Below are 24,605 nucleotides of genomic sequence, written 5' to 3'. Positions count from 1 at the left end.
GTCATTGTCCATTTGGAAGACCCATTTGCGACCAAGCTTTAACTTCCTGACTGATGTCTTGAGATGTTGCTTCAATATATCCACATACTTTTCCGTCCTCATGATGCCATCTATTTTGTGAAGTGCACCAGTCCCTCCTGCAGCAAAGCACCCCCACAACATGATGCTGCCCCCCCCGTGCTTCACGGTTGGGATGGTGTTCTTCGGCTTGCAAGCCTCCCCCTTTTTCTTCCAAAACATAACGATGGTCATTATGGCCAAACAGTTCTATTTTTGTTTCATCAGACCAGAGGACATTTCTCCAAAAAGTACAATCTTTGTCCCCATGTGCAGTTGCAAACCGTAGTCTGGCTTTTTTATGGCGGTTTTGGAGCAGTGGCTTCTTCCATGCTGAGTGGCCTTTCAGGTTATGTTGATATAGGACTTGTTTTACTGTGGATATAGATACTTTTGTGCATCTTTACAAGGTCCTTTGCTGTTGTTCTGGGATTGATTTGCACTTTTCGCACCAAAGTACGTTCATCTCTAGGAGACAGAAGACTCCTTCTTGATCGGTATGACGGCTGCATGATCCCATGGTGTTTATACTTGCGTACTATTGTTTGTACAGATTAACTTGGTACCTTCAGGCGTTTGGAAACTACACCCAAGGATGATCCAGACTTGTGAAGGTCTACACATTTTTTTTTCTGAGGTCTTGGCTGATTTCTTTGGATTTTCCCATGATGCCAAGCGAAGAGGCACTGAGTTTGAAGGTAGGCCTTGAAATACATCTTCAGGTTCACCTCCAATTGACTCAAATGATGTCAATTAGCCTATCAGAAGCTTCTAAAGCCATGACATAATTTTCTGGAATTTTCCAAGCTGTTTAAAGGCACAGTCAGCTTAGTGTATGTAAACTTCTGACCCACTGGAATTGTTATAGAGTGAATTATAAGTGAAATAATCTGTCTTTTAGCAATTGTTGGAAAAATGACTTGTGTCATGGACAAAGTAGATGTCTCAACCGACTTGCCAAAACTATAGTTTGTTAACAAGACATTTGTGGAATGGTTGAAAAACAAGTTTTAATGACTCCATCCTGAGTGCGTGTACATTTCTGCCTCCAACTAGCTGTGTGTGTGAATCCTCTTCAGGCGGAGCGTCAAGCTGTTAACACGACAGTCCAGGGGTCAGCCGCTGACATCGTTAAACTGGCTACCGTCAACATTCAGCAATGTCTTAGAGACACCTACCCTGCTGCTCCTCTCTCACACCAACACACAGGTAACACCTACCCTGCTGCTCCTCTCTCACACCAACACACAGGTAACACCTACCCTGCTGCCCCTCTCTCACACCAACACACAGGTAACACCTACCCTGCTGCTCCTCTCTCACACCAACACACAGGTAACACCTACCCTGCTGCTCCTCTCTCACACCAACACACAGGTAACACCTACCCTGCTGCTCCTCTCTCACACCAACACACAGGTAACACCTACCCTGCTGCTCCTCTCTCACACCAACACACAGGTAACACCTACCCTGCTGCTCCTCTCTCACACCAACACACAGGTAACACCTACCCTGCTGCTCCTCTCTCACACCAACACACAGGTAACACCTACCCTGCTGCTCCTCTCTCACACCAACACACAGGTAACACCTACCCTGCTGCTCCTCTCTCACACCAACACACAGGTAACACCTACCCTGCTGCTCCTCTCTCACACCAACACACAGGTAACACCTACCCTGCTGCTCCTCTCTCACACCAACACACAGGTAACACCTACCCTGCTGCCCCTCTCTCACACCAACACACACATTGGTAACACACACACACACCTACCCTGCTGCCCCTCTCTCACACCAACACACATACACACACACACAGGTAACACACACACCTACCCTGCTGCCTCTCTCTCACACCAACACACACACACAGGTAACACACACAACTACACACACACACACACACAGGTAACACACACACCAACACACACACACAGGTAACACCTACCCTGCTGCCCCTCTCTCACACCAACACACAGGTAACACCTACCCTGCTGCCCCTCTCTCACACCAACACACAGGTAACACCTACCCTGCTGCTCCTCTCTCACACCAACACACAGGTAACACCTACCCTGCTGCCCCTCTCTCACACACAAACCTGAAAAGTTTGCTGTGCGATGTGGAATCTTCATTTGGGAGCACCAGTGCGACTATAAGAAAATGGCCCAGATAATTGTTGCAATGATTACTGTACCACAGCCTCTGGGTGTCATAGTGAAAACACTGAGCTCTGGGTGTCATAGTGAAAACACTGAGCTGTGCTGTACCACAGCCTCTGGGTATCATAGTGAAAACACTGAGCTCTGCTGTACCACAGCCTCTGGGTATCATAGTGAAAACACTGAGCTCTGGGTGTCATAGTGAAAACACTGAGCTCTGCTGTACCACAGCCTCTGGGTATCATAGTGAAAACACTGAGCTCTGCTGTACCACAGCCTCTGGGTATCATAGTGAAAACACTGAGCTCTGGGTGTCATAGTGAAAACACTGAGCTGTGCTGTACCACAGCCTCTGGGTATCGTAGTGAAAACACTGAGCTCTGGGTATCATAGTGAAAACACTGAGCTCTGGGTGTCATAGTGAAAACACTGAGCTCTGCTGTACCACAGCCTCTGGGTATCGTAGTGAAAACACTGAGCTCTGCTGTACCACAGCCTCTGGGTATCATAGTGAAAACACTGAGCTGTGCTGTACCACAGCCTCTGGGTATCATAGTGAAAACACTGAGCTCTGGGTATCATAGTGAAAACACTGAGCTGTGCTGTACCACAGCCTCTGGGTATCATAGTGAAAACACTGAGCTCTGCTGTACCACAGCCTCTGGGTATCATAGTGAAAACACTGAGCTCTGCTGTACCACAGCCTCTGGGTATCATAGTGAAAACACTGAGCTCTGCTGTACCACAGCCTCTGGGTATCATAGTGAAAACACTGAGCTCTGCTGTACCACAGCCTCTGGGTATCGTAGTGAAAACACTGAGCTCTGCTGTACCACAGCCTCTGGGTATCATAGTGAAAACACTGAGCTCTGCTGTACCACAGCCTCTGGGTATCATAGTGAAAACACTGAGCTCTGCTGTACCACAGCCTCTGGGTATCATAGTGAAAACACTGAGCTCTGCTGTACCACAGCCTCTGGGTATCATAGTGAAAACACTGAGCTCTGCTGTACCACAGCCTCTGGGTATCATAGTGAAAACACTATTGACATATGGTACATATTGATGTATACATTATATATTATGGAGAGTCGTGGTAGTGAGGGGTACATATTGATGTATATATTATAGAGAGTCATGGTAGTGAGGGGTACATATTGATGTATATATTATAGAGAGTCATGGTAGTGAGGGGTACATATTGATGTATATATTATAGAGAGTCATGGTAGTGAGGGGTACATATTGATGTATATATTATAGTCATGGTAGTGAGGGGTACATATTGATGTATATATTATAGAGAGTCATGGTAGTGAGGGGTACATATTGATGTATATATTATAGAGAGTCATGGTAGTGAGGGGTACATATTGATGTATATATTATATATTATAGAGAGTCATGGTAGTGAGGGGTACATATTGATGTATATATTATAGAGTCATGGTAGTGAGGGGTACATATTGATGTATATATTATAGAGAGTCATGGTAGTGAGGGGTACATATTGATGTATACATTATATATTATAGAGAGTCATGGTAGTGAGGGGTACATATTGATGTATATATTATAGAGAGTCATGGTAGTGAGGGGTACATATTGATGTATATATTATAGAGAGTCATGGTAGTGAGGGGTACATATTGATGTATATATTATAGAGAGTCATGGTAGTGAGGGGTACATATTAATGTATATATTATAGAGAGTCATGGTAGTGAGGGGTACATATTGATGTATATATTATAGAGAGTCATGGTAGTGAGGGGTACATATTGATGTATACATTATATATTATAGAGAGTCATGGTAGTGAGGGGTACATATTGATGTATATATTATAGAGAGTCATGGTAGTGAGGGGTACATATTGATGTATATATTATAGAGAGTCATGGTAGTGAGGGGTACATATTGATGTATATATTATAGAGAGTCATGGTAGTGAGGGGTACATATTGATGTATATATTATAGAGAGTCATGGTAGTGAGGGGTACATATTGATGTATACATTATATATTATAGAGAGTCATGGTAGTGAGGGGTACATATTAATGTATATATTATATATTATAGAGTGTCATGGTAGTGAGGGGTACATATTGATGTATATATTATAGTCATGGTAGTGAGGGGTACATATTGATGTATATATTATAGAGAGTCATGGTAGTGAGGGGTACATATTGATGTATATATTATAGAGAGTCATGGTAGTGAGGGGTACATATTGATGTATATATTATAGAGTCATGGTAGTGAGGGGTACATATTGATGTATATATTATAGAGAGTCATGGTAGTGAGGGGTACATATTGATGTATATATTATAGAGAGTCATGGTAGTGAGGGGTACATATTGATGTATATATTATAGAGAGTCATGGTAGTGAGGGGTACATATTGATGTATATATTATATATTATAGAGAGTCATGGTAGTGAGGGGTACATATTGATGTATATATTATAGAGAGTCATGGTAGTGAGGGGTACATATTGATGTATACATTATATATTATGGAGAGTCATGGTAGTGAGGGGTACATATTGATGTATATATTATGGAGAGTCATGGTAGTGAGGGGTACATATTGATGTATATATTATAGAGAGTCATGGTAGTGAGGGGTACATATTGATGTATATATTATATATTATAGAGAGTCATGGTAGTGAGGGGTACATATTGATGTATATATTATAGAGAGTCATGGTAGTGAGGGGTACATATTGATGTATATATTATATATTATAGAGAGTCATGGTAGTGAGGGGTACATATTATATATTATAGAGAGTCGTGGTAGTGAGGGGTACATATTATATATTATAGAGAGTCATGGTAGTGAGGGGTACATATTATATATTATAGAGAGTCGTGGTAGTGAGGGGTACATATTATATATTATAGAGAGTCATGGTAGTGAGGGGTACATATTATATATTATAGAGAGTCATGGTAGTGAGGGGTACATATTGATGTATATATTATATATTATAGAGAGTCATGGTAGTGAGGGGTACATATTGATGTATATATTATAGAGAGTCATGGTAGTGAGGGGTACATATTGATGTATATATTATAGAGAGTCATGACAGTGAGGGGTACATATTGATGTATATATTATAGAGAGTCATGGTAGTGAGGGGTACATATTGATGTATATATTATAGAGAGTCATGGTAGTGAGGGGTACATATTGATGTATATATTATATATTATAGAGTGTCGTGGTAGTGAGGGGTACATATTGATGTATATATTATAGAGAGTCATGGTAGTGAGGGGTACATATTGATGTATATATTATATATTATAGAGAGTCGTGGTAGTGAGGGGTACATATTGATGTATATATTATAGAGAGTCATGGTAGTGAGGGGTACATATTGATGTATATATTATATATTATAGAGTCATGGTAGTGAGGGGTACATATTGATGTATATATTATAGAGAGTCATGGTAGTGAGGGGTACATATTGATGTATATATTATAGAGTGTCGTGGTAGTGAGGGGTACATATTGATGTATATATTATAGAGAGTCATGGTAGTGAGGGGTACATATTGATGTATATATTATAGAGAGTCATGGTAGTGAGGGGTACATATTGATGTATATATTATAGAGAGTCATGGTAGTGAGGGGTACATATTGATGTATATATTATAGAGAGTCATGGTAGTGAGGGGTACATATTGATGTATATATTATAGAGAGTCATGGTAGTGAGGGGTACATATTGATGTATATATTATATATTATAGAGAGTCATGGTAGTGAGGGGTACATATTGATGTATATATTATAGAGAGTCATGGTAGTGAGGGGTACATATTGATGTATACATTATATATTATGGAGAGTCATGGTAGTGAGGGGTACATATTGATGTATATATTATGGAGAGTCATGGTAGTGAGGGGTACATATTGATGTATATATTATAGAGAGTCATGGTAGTGAGGGGTACATATTGATGTATATATTATATATTATAGAGAGTCATGGTAGTGAGGGGTACATATTGATGTATATATTATAGAGAGTCATGGTAGTGAGGGGTACATATTGATGTATATATTATATATTATAGAGAGTCATGGTAGTGAGGGGTACATATTATATATTATAGAGAGTCGTGGTAGTGAGGGGTACATATTATATATTATAGAGAGTCATGGTAGTGAGGGGTACATATTATATATTATAGAGAGTCGTGGTAGTGAGGGGTACATATTATATATTATAGAGAGTCATGGTAGTGAGGGGTACATATTATATATTATAGAGAGTCATGGTAGTGAGGGGTACATATTGATGTATATATTATATATTATAGAGAGTCATGGTAGTGAGGGGTACATATTGATGTATATATTATAGAGAGTCATGGTAGTGAGGGGTACATATTGATGTATATATTATAGAGAGTCATGACAGTGAGGGGTACATATTGATGTATATATTATAGAGAGTCATGGTAGTGAGGGGTACATATTGATGTATATATTATAGAGAGTCATGGTAGTGAGGGGTACATATTGATGTATATATTATATATTATAGAGTGTCGTGGTAGTGAGGGGTACATATTGATGTATATATTATAGAGAGTCATGGTAGTGAGGGGTACATATTGATGTATATATTATATATTATAGAGAGTCGTGGTAGTGAGGGGTACATATTGATGTATATATTATAGAGAGTCATGGTAGTGAGGGGTACATATTGATGTATATATTATATATTATAGAGAGTCATGGTAGTGAGGGGTACATATTGATGTATATATTATAGAGAGTCATGGTAGTGAGGGGTACATATTGATGTATATATTATAGAGTGTCGTGGTAGTGAGGGGTACATATTGATGTATATATTATAGAGATTCATGGTAGTGAGGGGTACATATTGATGTATATATTATAGAGAGTCATGGTAGTGAGGGGTACATATTGATGTATATATTATAGAGAGTCATGGTAGTGAGGGGTACATATTGATGTATATATTATGGAGAGTCATGGTAGTGAGGGGTACATATTGATGTATATATTATAGAGAGTCATGGTAGTGAGGGGTACATATTGATGTATATATTATATATTATAGAGAGTCATGGTAGTGAGGGGTACATATTGATGTATATATTATAGAGAGTCATGGTAGTGAGGGGTACATATTGATGTATATATTATATATTATAGAGTCGTGGTAGTGAGGGGTACATATTGATGTATATATTATAGAGAGTCATGGTAGTGAGGGGTACATATTGATGTATATATTATAGAGAGTCATGGTAGTGAGGGGTACATATTGATGTATATATTATATATTATAGAGAGTCATGGTAGTGAGGGGTACATATTATATATTATGGAGAGTCATGGTAGTGAGGGGTACATATTATATATTATGGAGAGTCATGGTAGTGAGGGGTACATATTATATATTATGGAGAGTCATGGTAGTGAGGGGTACATATTATATATTATGGAGAGTCATGGTAGTGAGGGGTACATATTGATGTATATATTATAGAGAGTCATGGTAGTGAGGGGTACATATTTATGTATATATTATAGAGAGTCATGGTAGTGAGGGGTACATATTGATGTATATATTATATATTATAGAGAGTCATGGTAGTGAGGGGTACATATTGATGTATATATTATAGAGAGTCATGGTAGTGAGGGGTACATATTGATGTATATATTATATATTATAGAGAGTCATGGTAGTGAGGGGTACATATTGATGTATATATTATAGAGAGTCATGGTAGTGAGGGGTACATATTGATGTATATATTATAGAGAGTCATGGTAGTGAGGGGTACATATTGATGTATATATTATAGAGAGTCATGGTAGTGAGGGGTACATATTGATGTATATATTATAGAGAGTCATGGTAGTGAGGGGTACATATTGATGTATATATTATAGAGAGTCATGGTTGTGAGGGGTACATATTGATGTATATATTATAGAGAGTCATGGTAGTGAGGGGTACATATTGATGTATATATTATAGAGAGTCATGACAGTGAGGGGTACATATTGATGTATATATTATAGAGAGTCATGGTAGTGAGGGGTACATATTGATGTATATATTATAGAGAGTCATGGTAGTGAGGGGTACATATTGATGTATATATTATAGAGAGTCATGACAGTGAGGGGTACATATTGATGTATATATTATAGAGAGTCATGGTAGTGAGGGGTACATATTGATGTATATATTATAGAGAGTCATGGTAGTGAGGGGTACATATTGATGTATATATTATAGAGAGTCATGGTAGTGAGGGGTACATATTGATGTATATATTATAGAGAGTCATGGTAGTGAGGGGTACATATTGATGTATATATTATAGAGAGTCATGGTAGTGAGGGGTACATATTGATGTATATATTATAGAGAGTCATGGTAGTGAGGGGTACATATTGATGTATATATTATAGAGAGTCATGGTAGTGAGGGGTACATATTGATGTATATATTATAGAGAGTCATGGTAGTGAGGGGTACATATTGATGTATATATTATATATTATAGAGAGTCATGGTAGTGAGGGGTACATATTGATGTATATATTATAGAGTCATGGTAGTGAGGGGTACATATTGATGTATATATTATAGAGAGTCATGGTAGTGAGGGGTACATATTGATGTATATATTATAGAGAGTCATGGTAGTGAGGGGTACATATTGATGTATATATTATAGAGAGTCATGGTAGTGAGGGGTACATATTGATGTATATATTATATATTATAGAGAACCGTGGTCATGGCAGGGCTGTTAAACGTCATCGTGGGGCGTTTTTCATCCTGCAGCTTCATGATGAACTCATCTATGAGACCGCAGAGGAGGACCTCATACAGGTAACACTCTGACCTTTAACCCCTGACCTCATACAGGTAACACTCTGACCTTTAACCCCTGACCTCATACAGGTAACACTCTGACCTTTAACCCCTGACCTCATACAGGTAACAATCTGACCTTCAACACTCTGACCTTTAACCCCTGACCTCATACAGGTAACAATCTGACCTCAAACCCTGACCTTATACGGGTAAAACTCTGACCTTCAACCCTTGACCTCATACAGGTAACACGCTGACCTTTAACCCCTGACCTCATACAGTGTTAGGTTCTAAACAAACAGTAAAAACTACCAGACAACTAGGACAAGCTCAAACCAAGTGTATTCACCCAATGGGCCAGACATGCTCCCACCAGCACCAGTATATAAACCCCCCTCCTTCCCTCTAAACATTACATCTTTGTTGCTAGGCAGGAAGTTAAGTGATGTGGGTAATAAAATGTTCCTTCAATGGGGAGGTCTGGTAAATTATATTTCTATGTTTGTACCGTCTTTCTGTCTAGGTGGCTCAAATAGTGAAAAGAGAGATGGAGAGTGCTGTGAAGCTCTATGTTAAGCTGAAAGCCAAGGTCAAGGTGGGACCCAGCTGGGGGAACCTGCAGGACCTGGACATCTGAACAACGTCCCAATGATCTCCCCTTCCTCCCAATGATCTCCCCTTCCTCCCAAAGGACCTGAACAACGTCCCAATGATCTCCCCTTCCTCCCAATTATCTCCCCTTCCTCCCAACGGGCCTGAACAATGTCCCAATGATCTCCCCTTCGTCCCAATGATCTCCCCTTCCTCCCAAAGGATCTGAACGTCCCAATGATCTCCCCTTCGTCCCAATGGACCTGAACAACGTCCCAATGATCTCCCCTTCCTCCCAATGATCTCCCCTTCCTCCCAAAGGATCTGAACAACGTCCCAATGATCTCCCCTTCCTCCCAATGATCTCCCCTTCCTCCCAAAGGATCTGAACAACGTCCCAATGATCTCCCCAACGTCCCAATGATCTCCCCTTCCTCCCAATGGACCTGAACAACGTCCCAATGATCTTCCCTTCCTCCCAATGGACCTGAACAACGTCCCAATGATCTTCCCTTCCTCCCAATGATCACCCCTTCGTCCCAATGATCTCCCCTTCCTCCCAAAGGATCTGAACAACGTCCCAATGATCTTCCCTTCCTCCCAAAGGATCTGAACAACGTCCCAATGATCTCCCCTTCCTCCCAAAGGATCTGAACAATGTCCCAATGATCTCCCCTTCCTCCCAACGGGCCTGAACAATGTCCCAATGATCTAAACAATGTCCCAATGATCTCCCCTTCCTCCCAATTATCTCCCCTTCCTCCCAACGGGCCTGAACAATGTCCCAATGATCTCCCCTTCCTCCCAATTATCTCCCCTTCCTCCCAACGGGCCTGAACAACGTCCCAATGATCTCCCCTTCCTCCCAACGGGCCTGAACAATGTCCCAATGATCTCCCCTTCCTCCCAATGATCTCCCCTTCAAGAGGAAGGAGGTGTTATTGGGACCTGTTGGTGACAGAGCAGAGGCACAGTATTTATGAATATCTCAAGGAGTTCCACAGTGTGTGACTTTGTTTAATGTTTGTGTCTTGAACATATTTTTTAACCAGCGTACTGAATTGAATGTAACGAGGACTTTAGTGGGTCCACATCAACCTGCTGAGATGAAGGGGAAATGTGATGTTTTCATCCCAGTAATACTGATATAACAGGGTGTGGTTACTGTCCACTATAAATAATACTGATATAACATGGTGTGGTTACTGTCCACTATTGATAGAACATGGTGTGGTTACAGTAGAGATAAACCAATATTCCTGATATGAAGAATAAATTACTAATCTTCTGTGAAATTGTAAGTTATGATTCTTGGTTGGTTTGGTTTCTACAGTGGGCTGTTGAGTTGAATGAAACTCAGAAAATGGTTCTAATTACATCCTGAAAAGAATAATACTTGATTTATATTTATTTTATTTCACAAATGGTACAGATCTACCAGCGCCTAACATCAAGCCTGGTTCGTCTTCTAGGAGAGGAAGGTTCGGACGGTGCCCTTGACCAGTCCTCTGCAGATGGGACATTTCCTCAGAGAGGGAGCACACTCCTTACAGACCACCAGGTGACCACACGGGATGAAGACAATGTTCACCTCCTTGTCCATACACACCTTACAGGTCCGCTCCTCCTGCAGGCGCCGTAGCTGCTCCTCCATCGGCAGGTCTGGAGGGGAGGAGGGGGAGAGGGAGGGGGGAGGAAGAGGAGGAGAGTGGGGGAAGGGAGATGGAGTGGGAAGAATAGAGATGCAAAGTGAAAAACAACAGTAAACAGGAAGGGAAAGAGGATGCCTCAGCAGTTCAACTGAAATGTGTCTTCCTGAATCAGAGGTGCAGGGGGCCATAATCAACGTCATCGGCGCCCAGGGAACAGTTGTTATAGGCTAACTGCCTTGCTCAAAGGCAAAACGGCAGAGTTTTCCACCTTGCTGGCTTGGGGATTTGAATGATGCTGCGCTCCCCTTGGGGCCGTCAGTGATGCAGCGCTCCCCTTGGGGCCGTCAGAGATGCAGCGCTCCCCTTGGGGCCGTCAGTGATGCTGTGCTCCCCTTGGGGCCGTCAGAGATGCAGGGCTCCCCTTGGGGCCGTCAGAGATGCAGGGCTCCCCTTGGGCCGTCAGTGATGCAGCGCTCCCCTTGGGGCCGTCAGAGATGCAGCGCTCCCCTTGGGGCCATCAGAGATGCAGGGCTCCCCTTGGGGCCGTCAGAGATGCAGCGCTCCCCTTGGGGCCGTCAGAGATGCAGGGCTCCCCTTGGGGCCGTCAGAGATGCAGGGCTCCCCTTGGGGCCGTCAGTGATGCAGGGCTCCCCTTGGGGCCGTCAGTGATGCAGGGCTCCCCTTGGGGCCGTCAGCGCTCCCCTTGGGGCCGTCAGTGATGCAGCGCTCCCCTTGGGGCCGTCAGTGATGCAGGGCTCCCCTTGGGGCCGTCAGAGATGCAGGGCTCCCCTTGGGGCCGTCAGTGATGCAGGGCTCCCCTTGGGGCCATCAGAGATGCAGGGCTCCCCTAGGGGCCGTCAGTGATGCAGCGCTCCCCTTGGGGCCGTCAGTGATGCAGGGCTCCCCTTGGGGCCGTCAGTGATGCAGGGCTCCCCTTGGGGCCGTCAGTGATGCAGGGCTCCCCTTGGGGCCGTCAGAGATGCAGGGCTCCCCTTGGGGCCGTCAGTGATGCTGGGCTCCCCTAGGGGCCGTCAGAGATGCAGGGCTCCCCTTGGGGCCGTCAGCACTCCCCTTGGGGCCGTCAGTGATGCAGGGCTCCCCTTGGGGCCGTCAGTGATGCAGGGCTCCCCTTGGGGCCGTCAGTGATGCAGGGCTCCCCTTGGGGCCGTCAGTGATGCAGGGCTCCCCTTGGGGCCGTCAGTGATGCAGGGCTCCCCTTGGGGCCGTCAGTGATGCAGGGCTCCCCTTGGGGCCATCAGCGCTCCCCTTGGGGCCGTCAGTGATGCAGGGCTCCCCTTGGGGCCGTCAGTGATGCAGCGCTCCCCTTGGGGCCATCAGAGATGCAGGGCTCCCCTTGGGGCCATCAGAGATGCAGGGCTCCCCTAGGGGCCGTCAGTGATGCAGCGCTCCCCTTGGGGCCATCAGAGATGCAGGGCTCCCCTTGGGGCCATCAGAGATGCAGGGCTCCCCTTGGGGCCGTCAGTGATGCAGGGCTCCCCTTGGGGCCGTCAGTGATGCAGGGCTCCCCTAAGGGCCGTCAGTTTTTGCTTAGTCATTATGGGGTAAGCATGTGTACCAAATTTTGTTACAATACGAATATCGTTGACTGATTTATATGCCAGCCCACGTGAATACATATTGGTCAATAAAAGCCATGTCGTTTTAGGTACTAGTCTGGGAAGTATTGCGTTGAGAGACCATTGTCCATAGATGCCGCAGATCATTAATTCGGTGCCAGATGAGTAGTGTTGTCATTCTAAATGCCGTTGAATCCTTCTTGGTGGACCCTATGTGCTGAATTTCACGACTTTGGATCAAACGGGGTTAGGGGCGTCACCTTTCAAAGTTAGCGTTTTCAACTGATGGTTATAGCGCCACCATCTGGCAAATCAGTGTAATTTTCTAAATGACAGATCTCTATGGCAAACGCATCTCTCACCCTTGTTTCATCAAAAATCGGGCCAGTGCTGTCTGACATGTAGCGTGTGATGAGCATACAAACAGACAGAGACAAATCCACACAAACACCGACTGACACATGGTAACGTACACACCGCTCTCTTACTAGTGCAGGGTAGAGCGAGGCAATGAGGCCTCAGAACCACCCACTCAATCACTGCTGACAGCCAATAGCAGCTCTCAGGAGATTAAACCCCTCCCATAGGATGACACTTCTGACCCCGCCCATCCATCCCAGTTCCAAGGCCTCATTCCACAGGCCAGCAGGTCTCTAAGCCAAAGCTACAAGCAGAAAAAAGCCCTGTATGTAGAGATGTGTGTGTGTGTGCGTGTGTGTGTCTACAGCCAGGCAGTGTGTGTGTGTGTGTCTACAGCCAGGCAGTGTGTGTGTCTATAGCCAGGCAGTGTGGGTGTGTGTGTGTGTGTGTCTATAGCCAGGCAGTGTGTGTGTGTGTGTGTCTATAGCCAGGCAGTGTGTGTGTGTGTGTCTATAGCCAGGCAGTGTGTGTGTGTGTGTCTATAGCCAGGCAGTGTGTGTGTGTGTGTCTATAGCCAGGCAGTGTGTGTGTGTGTGTCTATAGCCAGGATGTGTGTGTGTGTGTGTCTATAGCCAGGATGTGTGTGTGTGTCTATAGCCAGGCTGTGTGCGTGTGTGTGTCTATAGCCAGGCAGTGTGTGCGCGTGTGTGTGTCTATAGCCAGGCAGTGTGTGTGTGCGTGTCTATAGCCAGGCAGTGTGTGTGTGTCTACAGCCAGGCAGTGTGTGTGTGTGTGTCTATAGCCAGGCAGTGTGTGTGTGTGTGTGTGTGTGTCTATAGCCAGGCAGTGTGTGTGTGTGTGTGTGTGTGTGTGTCTATAGCCAGGCAGTGTGTGTGTGTCTACAGCCAGGCAGTGTGTGTGTGTGTGTGTGTGTGTGTCTATAGCCAGGCAGTGTGTGTGTGTGTGTGTGTGTGTGTGTCTATAGCCAGGCAGTGTGTGTGTGTGTGTGTGTGTCTATAGCCAGGCAGTGTGTGTCTATAGCCAGGCAGTGTGTGTGTGTGTGTGTGTCTATAGCCAGGCAGTGTGTGTGTGTGTGTCTATAGCCAGGCAGTGTGTGTGTCTATAGCCAGGCAGTGTGTGTGTGTGTGTGTGTCTATAGCCAGGCAGTGTGTGTGTGTGTGTGTCTATAGCCAGGCAGTGTGTGTGTGTGTGTCTATAGCCAGGCAGTGTGTGTGTGTGTGTCTATAGCCAGGCAGTGTGTGTGTCTATAGCCAGGTAGTGTGTGTGTGTGTGTGTCTATAGCCAGGTAGTGTGTGTGTGTGTGTATATATATATACCTGAGAGATCTTGACTTGGTGATGAGGCTTCATTTGCCTGGGCTGAAAGGGTCAATGAGAACAAGAATTAAACATAAGTTTGAAATTAAACTGAACTGAGCTGGGTGAAGTGGGACTAACTGAGCTGAGCTGGGTGAAGTGGGACTAACTGAGCTGAGCGAAGTGGGACTAACTGAGCTGAGCTGGGTGAAGTGGGACTAACTGAACTGAGCTGGGTGAAGTGGGACTAACTGAACTGAGCTGGGTGAAGTGGGACTAACTGAACTGAGCTGGGTGAAGTGGGACTAACTGAGCTGAGCTGGGTGAAGTGGGACTAACTGAACTGAGCTGGGTGAAGTGGGACTAACTGAGCTGAGCTGGGTGAAGTGGGACTAACTGAACTGAGCTGGGTGAAGTGGGACTAACTGAGCTGAGCTGGGTGAAGTGGGACTAACTGAGCTGAGCTGGGTGAAGTGGGACTAACTGAGCTGAGCTGGGTGAAGTGGGACTAACTGAGCTGAGCTGGGTGAAGTGGGACTAACTGAGCTGAGCTGGGTGAAGTGGGACTAACTGAGCTGAGCTGGGTGAAGTGGGACTAACTGAACTGAGCTGGGTGAAGTGGGACTAACTGAACTGAGCTGGGTGAAGTGGGACTAACTGAGCTGAGCTGGGTGAAGTGGGACTAACTGAACTGAGCTGGGTGAAGTGGGACTAACTGAACTGAGCTGGGTGAAGTGGGACTAACTGAACTGAGCTGGGTGAAGTGGGACTAACTGAGCTGAGCGAAGTGGGACTAACTGAGCTGAGCTGGGTGAAGTGGGACTAACTGAACTGAGCTGGGTGAAGTGGGACTAACTGAACTGAGCTGGGTGAAGTGGGACTAACTGAACTGAGCTGGGTGAAGTGGGACTAACTGAGCTGAGCTGGGTGAAGTGGGACTAACTGAACTGAGCTGGGTGAAGTGGGACTAACTGAGCTGAGCTGGGTGAAGTGGGACTAACTGAGCTGAGCTGGGTGAAGTGGGACTAACTGAGCTGAGCTGGGTGAAGTGGGACTAACTGAGCTGAGCTGGGTGAAGTGGGACTAACTGAGCTGAGCTGGGTGAAGTGGGACTAACTGAACTGAGCTGGGTGAAGTGGGACTAACTGAGCTGAGCTGGGTGAAGTGGGACTAACTGAGCTGAGCTGGGTGAAGTGGGACTAACTGAACTGAGCTGGGTGAAGTGGGACTAACTGAACTGAGCTGGGTGAAGTGGGACTAACTGAGCTGAGCTGGGTGAAGTGGGACTAACTGAACTGAGCTGGGTGAAGTGGGACTAACTGAACTGAGCTGGGTGAAGTGGGACTAACTGAGCTGAGCTGGGTGAAGTGGGACTAACTGAACTGAGCTGGGTGAAGTGGGACTAACTGAACTGAGCTGGGTGAAGTGGGACTAACTGAACTGAGCTGGGTGAAGTGGGACTAACTGAACTGAGCTGGGTGAAGTGGGACTAACTGAACTGAGCTGGGTGAAGTGGGACTAACTGAACTGAGCTGGGTGAAGTGGGACTAACTGAACTGAGCGAAGTGGGACTAACTGAACTGAACTGGGTGAAGTGGGACTAACTGAGCTGGGTGAAGTGGGACTAACTAGACTGAACTGAGCTGGGTGAAGTGGGACTACCTGAACTGAGTGAAGTGGGACTAACTGAGTGAAGTGGGTCTAACTGAACTGAGCTGGGTGAAGTGGGACTAACTAGACTGAACTGAGTGAAGTGGGACTGACTGAACTGAGTGAAGTGGGTCTAACTTAACTGAGCTGGGTGAAGTGGGACTAACTAGATGATACTTTATAACTCAGGCTCAGCATAGCCCTGAGCTGTAAAATAAACTTTATATACAAGGATGGGTCAATCTGATGGTTTAGTAGGCTGACCTAGATCAGTTGTGTGCCTGACCCCTGATCTACCCACCAATCATTCCCACAGACAAGCTCAGAACGATACAACACATCCCACCATCCTTCCCAAACCTGGAGCTGCACACCCCATGACAAGGGGTTAAGGAGCTGAGGATTCCAAAACTAGGGGTTAAGGAGCTGAGGATTCCAAAACTAGGGGTTAAGGAGCTGAGGATTCCAAAACTAGGGGTTGAGAGCAGAAGGGACTAGGGGTTAGGGAGCTAGGCATTAGGAAACTAGGGCTTAGGGAGCTAGGGGTCTTAGGAAATTGAGGATTAGGAGCAGAATAGAGCTAGGAAGTAAAGGGACTATGAGTTAGGGGACTAGGGCGAGCCACAGTGAGGGATGTTCAAGGTCAAGTCTAGCAGGTTAGGGTAAGGGGAAAAGAAGTTAGGGTGTGAGGTAAGAGTTGAAAGGTCAGAAGTAAGGTTTACCCATAAGGTCTCTGAGCAGGTAGACATCGTTCTTCTGGATCCAGTTCCTGAAGACCTCAGCTGCTGCGTTCCCTTTAGTCAAGACCAAGTCTATCAGTTTGGCTGTCTGCTGCTGAGAGGACTGGCCCTGTAGACCACTGTATTCCTCTCCACCTGAAGAAACAGGGGTCAGAGGTCAGCACCAAGTCTATCAGTCTGGCTGTCTGCTGCTGAGAGGACTGGCCCTGTAGACCACTGTATTCCTCTCCACCTGAAGAGACAGGGGGTTAGAGGTCGGCTGCTGGCCCTGTAGACCACTGTATTCCTCTCCACCTAGGAGGTCAGGGGGTTAGAGGTCGGCTGCTGGGAGGACTGGCCCTGGAGACCACTGTTCTCTTCACCTGCTGTAGAGGTATCATAACACCAATATAGTACTGTAGTAGTAGCATATTTGTAATGATATACTGATGGGCGCTCCAGGACCGACTAAACATTAATATTGTAGTAGTAGCAGCTTGTAGTATATACCATGTATTAGTAACATACTGATGAACCTCCTCAGGGAACAGAACGTCAAGACAGACTCAACACTCTTCACAACATAAATAATATAATATTCATTAGTACTGTAGTAATATATTAGTAGTATAGACGTACTGATGACGTTCTGTTCTCTGAGGAGGTCCAAGACAGACTCAACACTCTTCACAACATAAATAATAATATAATATTCATTAGTACTGTAGTAATATATTAGTAGTATAGACGTACTGATGACATTCTGCTCTCGGAGGTGCTCCAGGACAGACTCAACACTCTTCAGGCGCAGGACCAACGCTGCCTGGTGTCTCTTCAAGAACGAATTACCATCTGGAGAGAAGAGAGAGAGCGTTGGGAGAGGGAGAGAGCGTTGGGAGAGGGAGAGAGCGTTGGGAGAGAGCGTTGGGAGAGAGCGTTGGGAGAGAGCGTTGGGAGAGGGCGTTGGGAGAGGGCGTTGGGAGAGGGCGTTGGGAGAGGGCGTTGGGAGAGGGAGAGAGCGTTGGCATTCGATTCAGTTGGAGTCTGGCACCAGAAGCTTATTAACTGGGCCAAGCCAGAGGACAACAACTTCTCCCTCAACGTCAGCAAGACAAAGGAGCTGATCGTGGACTACAGGAAACGGAGAGCAAGAGGACAAGTACATTAGTGTCTAGTTTGAGAAACAGACACCTCACAAGTCGTCAACCGGCAGCTTCATTAAATAGTACCCGCAAAACACCAGTCTCAACGTCAACAGTGAAGAGGCGACTCCGGGAAGCCGGCCTTCTAGGCAGAGTTGTCAAGACAAAGCCACATCTCAGACTGGCCAATAAAAAGAAAAGATTAAGATGGGCAAAGGAAAACCCGTTTTGCGGGTCCTATTTAATGAAGCTGCCAGTTGAGGACTTGTGAAGCGTCTGTTTCTCAAACTAGACACTCTAATGTACTTGTCCTCTTGCTCAGTTGTGCACCGGGGCCTCCCACTCCTCTTTCTATTCTGGTTAGAGTCAGTTTACGCTCTTCTGTGAAGGGAGTAGTACACAGCATTTTATCGGATCGGCAATTTCTTGGCAATTTCTCGCATGGAATAGCCTTCATGTCTCAGAACTAGAATAGAAGAAAGGTCTTTGTTTCTGGACATTTTGAGCCTGTAATCGAACCCACAAATGCTGATGCTCCAGATTCTCAACTAGTCTAAAGGCCAGTTTTATTGCTTCTTTAATCAGCACAACAGTTTCCAGCTGTGCTAAAATGATTGCAAAAGGGTTTTCTAATGATGAATTAGCCTTTTAAAATGATGAAATGATAAACTTTATATTAGCTAACACAACGTGCCATTGGAACACAGGAGTGATGGTTGCTGATAATGGGCCTCTGTACACCTATGTAGATATTTCCAGCTACAATAGTCATTTACAACATTAACAATGTCTACACTGTATTTCTGAATGATGATATTTTAATGGACCAAAAACAGGGAACTTCTAAGTGACACCAAACTTTTGACCGGTACTGTACATACCTCCTACCCCTGCACGTTGACTTGGTACTCCGTGTGTATATAGAGCCAAGTTATCGTTACTCGTTGTGTATTTATTCAGCTCTTGGTATCCACCCGCTGTGTAAGCATATGACTAATACAATTTGATTTGAACCCTAGAAACAGACGTCTGCTGTACCAGAAGCCATCTCCTCGGTCAGCATCTCCCCTCCTCTACCTCCCTCCCAAGCCATCTCCTCGGTCAGCATCTCCCCTCCCTCCCATCAGCCGTACCAGAAGCCATCTCCTCGGTCAGCATCTCCCCTCCCTCCGTACCACAAGCCATCTCCTCGGTCAGAATCTCCCCTCCCTCCCTCCCATCAGCCGTACCAGAAGCCATCTCCTCGGTCAGCATCTCCCCTCCCTCCGTACCACAAGCCATCTCCTCGGTCAGAATCTCCCCTCCCTCCCTCCCATCAGCCGTACCAGAAGCCATCTCCTCGGTCAGCATCTCCCCTCCCTCCGTACCAGAAGCCATCTCCTCGGTCAGCATCTCCCCTCCCTCCCTCCCATCAGCCGTACCAGAAGCTATCTCCTCGGTCAGCATCTCCCCTCCCTCCCTCCCATCAGCCGTACCAGAAGCCATCTCCTCGGTCAGCATCTCCCCTCCCTCCGTACCACAAGCCATCTCCTCGGTCAGAATCTCCCCTCCCTCCCTCCCATCAGCCGTACCAGAAGCCATCTCCTCGGTCAGCATCTCCCCTCCCTCCGTACCAGAAGCCATCTCCTCGGTCAGCATCTCCCCTCCCTCCCTCCCATCAGCCGTACCAGAAGCTATCTCCTCGGTCAGCATCTCCCCTCCCTCCCTCCCATCAGCCGTACCAGAAGCCATCTCCTCGGTCAGAATCTCCCCTCCCTCCCTCCCATCAGCCGTACCAGAAGCCATCTCCTCGGTCAGCATCTCTTTCTCCTCCTCTCTCTTTTGGTCCTCGGCAGACAGCAGGTCTGAGACCAGTTCCTGGACCGTCTTGTAGTTCTCTCCGATGGTCAGTATCTTACTCTGGACCTGTAGATTATAGACACACAAGACTGTGAGTCCCTCTGCTTAAAACCTCTTGATTTTAGGGGGCAGTATTTTCATTTTTGGGAAAAAAACATTCCCGTTTTAAACGGGATATTTTGTCAGGAAAAGATGCTAGAATATGCACATAATTGACAGCTTTGGATAGAAAACACTAACGTTTCCAAAACTGTAAAGATATTGTCTGTGAGTATAACAGAACTGATGTTGCAGGTGAAAGCCTGAGAAAAATCCAATCTGGAAGTGCCCCAGGTTGTGAAAGCGCTACGTTCGATATTATGGAGCTAATTTTGAATATTTTTCGGCGTTGTGGTGACCGCAATTTCCGGGCGTTTTCTCAGTCAAAGGTGAAGAACAAACGGAGCTATTTCGCCTACAAAAATAATATTTTGGGAAAAAAATGAACTTTGGCTGTCTACCTGGGAGTCTCGTGAGTGAAAACATCCGAAGTTCATCAAAGGTAAACGATTTAATTTGATTGCTTTTCTGATTTCCGTGACAAGATTGCCTGCTGCTAGCAAGGCATAATGCTACGCTAGGCTATCGATAAACTTACACAAATGCTTGTCTAGCTTTGGCTGTAAAGCATATTTTGAAAATCTGAGATGACAGGGTGATTAACAAAAGGCTAAGCTGTGTCTCAATATATTTCACTTGTGATTTTCATGAATAGGAATATTTTCTAGGAAGATTTGTCACTACAGGTTAATGGAAATATACACTGAACAATGATATAAAAACGCAACATGCAACAATTTCAATGATTCTACTGAGTTACAGTTCATATGAGGAAATCAGTCAAATTAACATTAAATTCTCTGGCAACAGCTCTGATGGACATTCCTGCAGTCAGCATGCCAATTGCACGCTCCCTCAAAACTTGAGACTTCGTGGCATTGTGTTGTGTGACAAAACTGCACACCTGTCTGGATTATTTTGTTAAAGGACAAATGCTCACTAACAGGGATGTAAACAAATTTGTGCATAGAATGAGAGATATACGCTTTCTGTGTGTATGGGAGAACATTTTTTTTTGTCACTCAGCGTCATGGAATATAATTAGATTATGTACCGTCTGCTTGACCAGGCCTCGCTCAAATCCCATCTCTAGAGCCGACACAACCACCGGAGTGTTCATCATCACTGCATCTTCCGACCGCTCCTCACCTGGACCCAGGTTCACCACTAGAGGGGGAGGGGTGAGCGAGAGAGAGAGGGAGAGAGAGGGGGAGAGCGGGTGCGGGAGAGAGGGAGGGAGGGCGCGAGAGAGAGAGAGAGAGAGAAAAACTGTTAGCGTTATGGTTGCTGCTATGGAAACCAGTAGTTCCCTTTCAGTGGGTCACTCGATACAACACAGCTATGGAGAGTGGAGCTCGACCACCCCATAATGAAGAGCTCTAAAATCATCACGCCTGACAAGCCCAATGAAAGGTACTGGAAGCCCTGCTTTCTCCAGGCGATAAAACCGAGGCTCGGGTTAATTCCCGCAATTCTTCCGCTCTTCACCTCGCTGAGCAGAACGATTCACACATTTGAATGAAACTGTCAAGCGTTGCTACAACAGTGTGTTCTTCATCTCTGGATGTTGTCAGAGTTTAGTCTGTTTTCCTACAACACCTAGTTATTCTTCTGCCTGTTTAGTTAACTTGCTATAAGTAAGATGGTAAAGTCAGGTGTTCAGTTAATTCGCTGTAAACACACAGCAGCTACTATATTAAAAAAAATACAATAATAAATTAATATATTATTAGAATTGTTTTGTTATATATTGTCAAGACACCAAGTGTCCAAATACTTTAATTGTTACTCACTTGGTGGGTCCACAAACTCCCTGGAGATGCTGTCCCCATTGGTCAGGAGCTGTAGGGGGAGGAGCCAGGAGAGTTAACTTCCTGTTTCGACTGATGTTCAGATCAGTCAGATGATGGATCTTTATTCACATCACAATGTTCTACCAGACACCTAATCAATACACACCAAATCAATATATGGTTGTATAAACAGGTCATTGATGTTAGGGTGTGAATACGGTGTATAAACAGGTCATTGATGTTAGGGTGTGAATACGGTGTATAAACAGGTCATTGATGTTAGGGTGTGAATACGGTGTATAAACAGGTCATTGATGTTAGGGTGTGAATACGGTGTATAAACAGGTCATTGATGTTAGGGTGTGAATACGGTGTATAGACATGTCATTGATGTTAGGGTGTGAATACGGTGTATAAACAGGTCATTGATGTTAGGGTGTGAATACGGTGTATAAACAGGTCATTGATGTTAGGGTGTGAATACGGTGTATAGACAGGTCATTGATGTTAGGGTGTGAATACGGTGTATAAACAGGTCATTGATGTTAGGGTGTGAATACGGTGTATAGACAGGTCATTGATGTTAGGTGTGAATACGGTGTATAGACAGGTCATTGATGTTAGGTGTGAATACGGTGTATAGACAGGTCATTGATGTTAGGGTGTGAATACGGTGTATAGACAGGTCATTGATGTTAGGTGTGAATACGGTGTATAGACAGGTCATTGATGTTAGGTGTGAATACGGTGTATAAACAGGTCATTGATGTTAGGTGTGAATACGGTGTATAGACAGGTCATTGATGTTAGGGTGTGAATACGGTGTATAAACAGGTCATTGATGTTAGGTGTGAATACGGTGTATAGACAGGTCATTGATGTTAGGGTGTGAATACGGTGTATAGACAGGTCATTGATGTTAGGGTGTGAATACGGTGTATAGACAGGTCATTGATGTTAGGGTGTGAATACGGTGTATAAACAGGTCATTGATGTTAGGGTGTGAATACGGTGTATAGACAGGTCATTGATGTTAGGGTGTGAATACGGTGTATAAACAGGTCATTGATGTTAGGGTGTGAATACGGTGTATAGACAGGTCATTGATGTTAGGTGTGAATACGGTGTATAGACAGGTCATTGATGTTAGGTGTGAATACGGTGTATAGACAGGTCATTGATGTTAGGGTGTGAATACGGTGTATAGACAGGTCATTGATGTTAGGTGTGAATACGGTGTATAGACAGGTCATTGATGTTAGGTGTGAATACGGTGTATAAACAGGTCATTGATGTTAGGTGTGAATACGGTGTATAGACAGGTCATTGATGTTAGGGTGTGAATACGGTGTATAAACAGGTCATTGATGTTAGGTGTGAATACGGTGTATAGACAGGTCATTGATGTTAGGGTGTGAATACGGTGTATAGACAGGTCATTGATGTTAGGGTGTGAATACGGTGTATAGACAGGTCATTGATGTTAGGGTGTGAATACGGTGTATAAACAGGTCATTGATGTTAGGGTGTGAATACGGTGTATAAACAGGTCATTGATGTTAGGTGTGAATACGGTGTATAAACAGGTCATTGATGTTAGGGTGTGAATACGGTGTATAAACAGGTCATTGATGTTGGGTGTGAATACGGTGTATAGACAGGTCATTGATGTTAGGGTGTGAATACGGTGTATAAACAGGTCATTGATGTTAGGTGTGAATACGGTGTATAGACAGGTCATTGATGTTAGGGTGTGAATACGGTGTATAAACAGGTCATTGATGTTAGGTGTGAATACGGTGTATAGACAGGTCATTGATGTTAGGGTGTGAATACGGTGTATAAACAGGTCATTGATGTTAGGTGTGAATACGGTGTATAGACAGGTCATTGATGTTAGGTGTGAATACGGTGTATAAACAGGTCATTGATGTTAGGGTGTGAATACGGTGTATAAACAGGTCATTGATGTTAGGGTGTGAATACGGTGTATAGACAGGTCATTGATGTTAGGGTGTGAATACGGTGTATAGACAGGTCATTGATGTTAGGGTGTGAATACGGTGTATAGACAGGTCATTGATGTTAGGGTGTGAATACGGTGTATAAACAGGTCATTGATGTTAGGTGTGAATACGGTGTATAAACAGGTCATTGATGTTAGGGTGTGAATACGGTGTATAGACAGGTCATTGATGTTAGGTGTGAATACGGTGTATAGACAGGTCATTGATGTTAGGGTGTGAATACGGTGTATAGACAGGTCATTGATGTTAGGGTGTGAATACGGTGTATAGACAGGTCATTGATGTTAGGGTGTGAATACGGTGTATAGACAGGTCATTGATGTTAGGGTGTGAATACGGTGTATAAAGAGGTAATTGATGTTAGGGTGTGAATACGGTGTATAGACAGGTCATTGATGTTAGGGTGTGAATACGGTGTATAGACAGGTCATTGATGTTAGGGTGTGAATACGGTGTATAAACAGGTCATTGATGTTAGGTGTGAATGCGGTGTATAGACATGTCATTGATGTTAGGGTGTGAATACGGTGTATAGACAGGTCATTGATGTTAGGGTGTGAATACGGTGTATAGACAGGTCATTGATGTTAGGGTGTGAATACGGTGTATAAAGAGGTCATTGATGTTAGGGTGTGAATACGGTGTATAAAGAGGTCATTGATGTTAGGGTGTGAATACGGTGTATAAAGAGGTCAT

At 44.8% G+C, this 24,605-nt stretch overlaps 2 protein-coding genes across 7 annotated transcripts in view; one reads left to right on the top strand and one right to left on the bottom strand.

Annotated features, from left to right (window-relative positions):
• polq (polymerase (DNA directed), theta) overlaps window positions 1-11,030 on the top strand; it is a 75,869-nt gene extending 64,839 nt beyond the window's left edge. For 2 of the 3 annotated variants that reach the window (XM_090226293.1, XM_090226295.1), the window contains exon 32: window positions 1,137-1,821. In XM_090226293.1, the coding sequence (XP_090082419.1) occupies window positions 1,137-1,820 (684 nt within the window). In that variant the 3' untranslated portion in view covers window position 1,821. Of the gene's footprint in view, window positions 1-1,136; window positions 1,822-9,052; window positions 9,160-9,667 lie in introns of those variants that run through there. The other variant, XM_090226296.1, reaches the window with a different exon arrangement.
• Window positions 11,031-11,131: 101 nt separating this feature from the next.
• Window positions 11,132-24,605, bottom strand: part of birc2 (baculoviral IAP repeat containing 2) — a 39,505-nt gene continuing 26,031 nt past the window's right edge. For 2 of the 4 annotated variants that reach the window (XR_016493157.1, XR_016493158.1), the window contains exons 11-17: window positions 21,883-21,931; window positions 21,144-21,256; window positions 19,927-20,056; window positions 17,763-17,861; window positions 17,013-17,262; window positions 14,662-14,703; window positions 11,132-11,397 (exon numbers count right to left, since the gene is read on the bottom strand). Coding sequence is in view for 2 of the 4 variants with exons in the window: in XM_036968048.2 (XP_036823943.1) it covers window positions 11,204-11,397; window positions 14,662-14,703; window positions 17,013-17,165; window positions 17,763-17,861; window positions 19,927-20,056; window positions 21,144-21,256; window positions 21,883-21,931 (780 nt within the window). In the remaining 2 variants the exon portion in view is untranslated. The remainder of the gene's footprint in view (window positions 11,398-14,661; window positions 14,704-17,012; window positions 17,263-17,762; window positions 17,862-19,926; window positions 20,057-21,143; window positions 21,257-21,882; window positions 21,932-24,605) is intronic. The other 2 variants (XM_036968048.2, XM_036968047.2) reach the window with 1 other exon arrangement.

This window comes from Oncorhynchus mykiss, chromosome 29, assembly GCF_057628025.1.
Source record: "Oncorhynchus mykiss isolate SJ-2025 chromosome 29, ASM5762802v1, whole genome shotgun sequence".
In the NCBI taxonomy this organism is placed as follows: Eukaryota; Metazoa; Chordata; class Actinopteri; order Salmoniformes; family Salmonidae; genus Oncorhynchus; species Oncorhynchus mykiss.
Note: the sequence above shows the minus strand (reverse complement) of the source record. Positions and strands in the feature narration are given on the sequence as shown.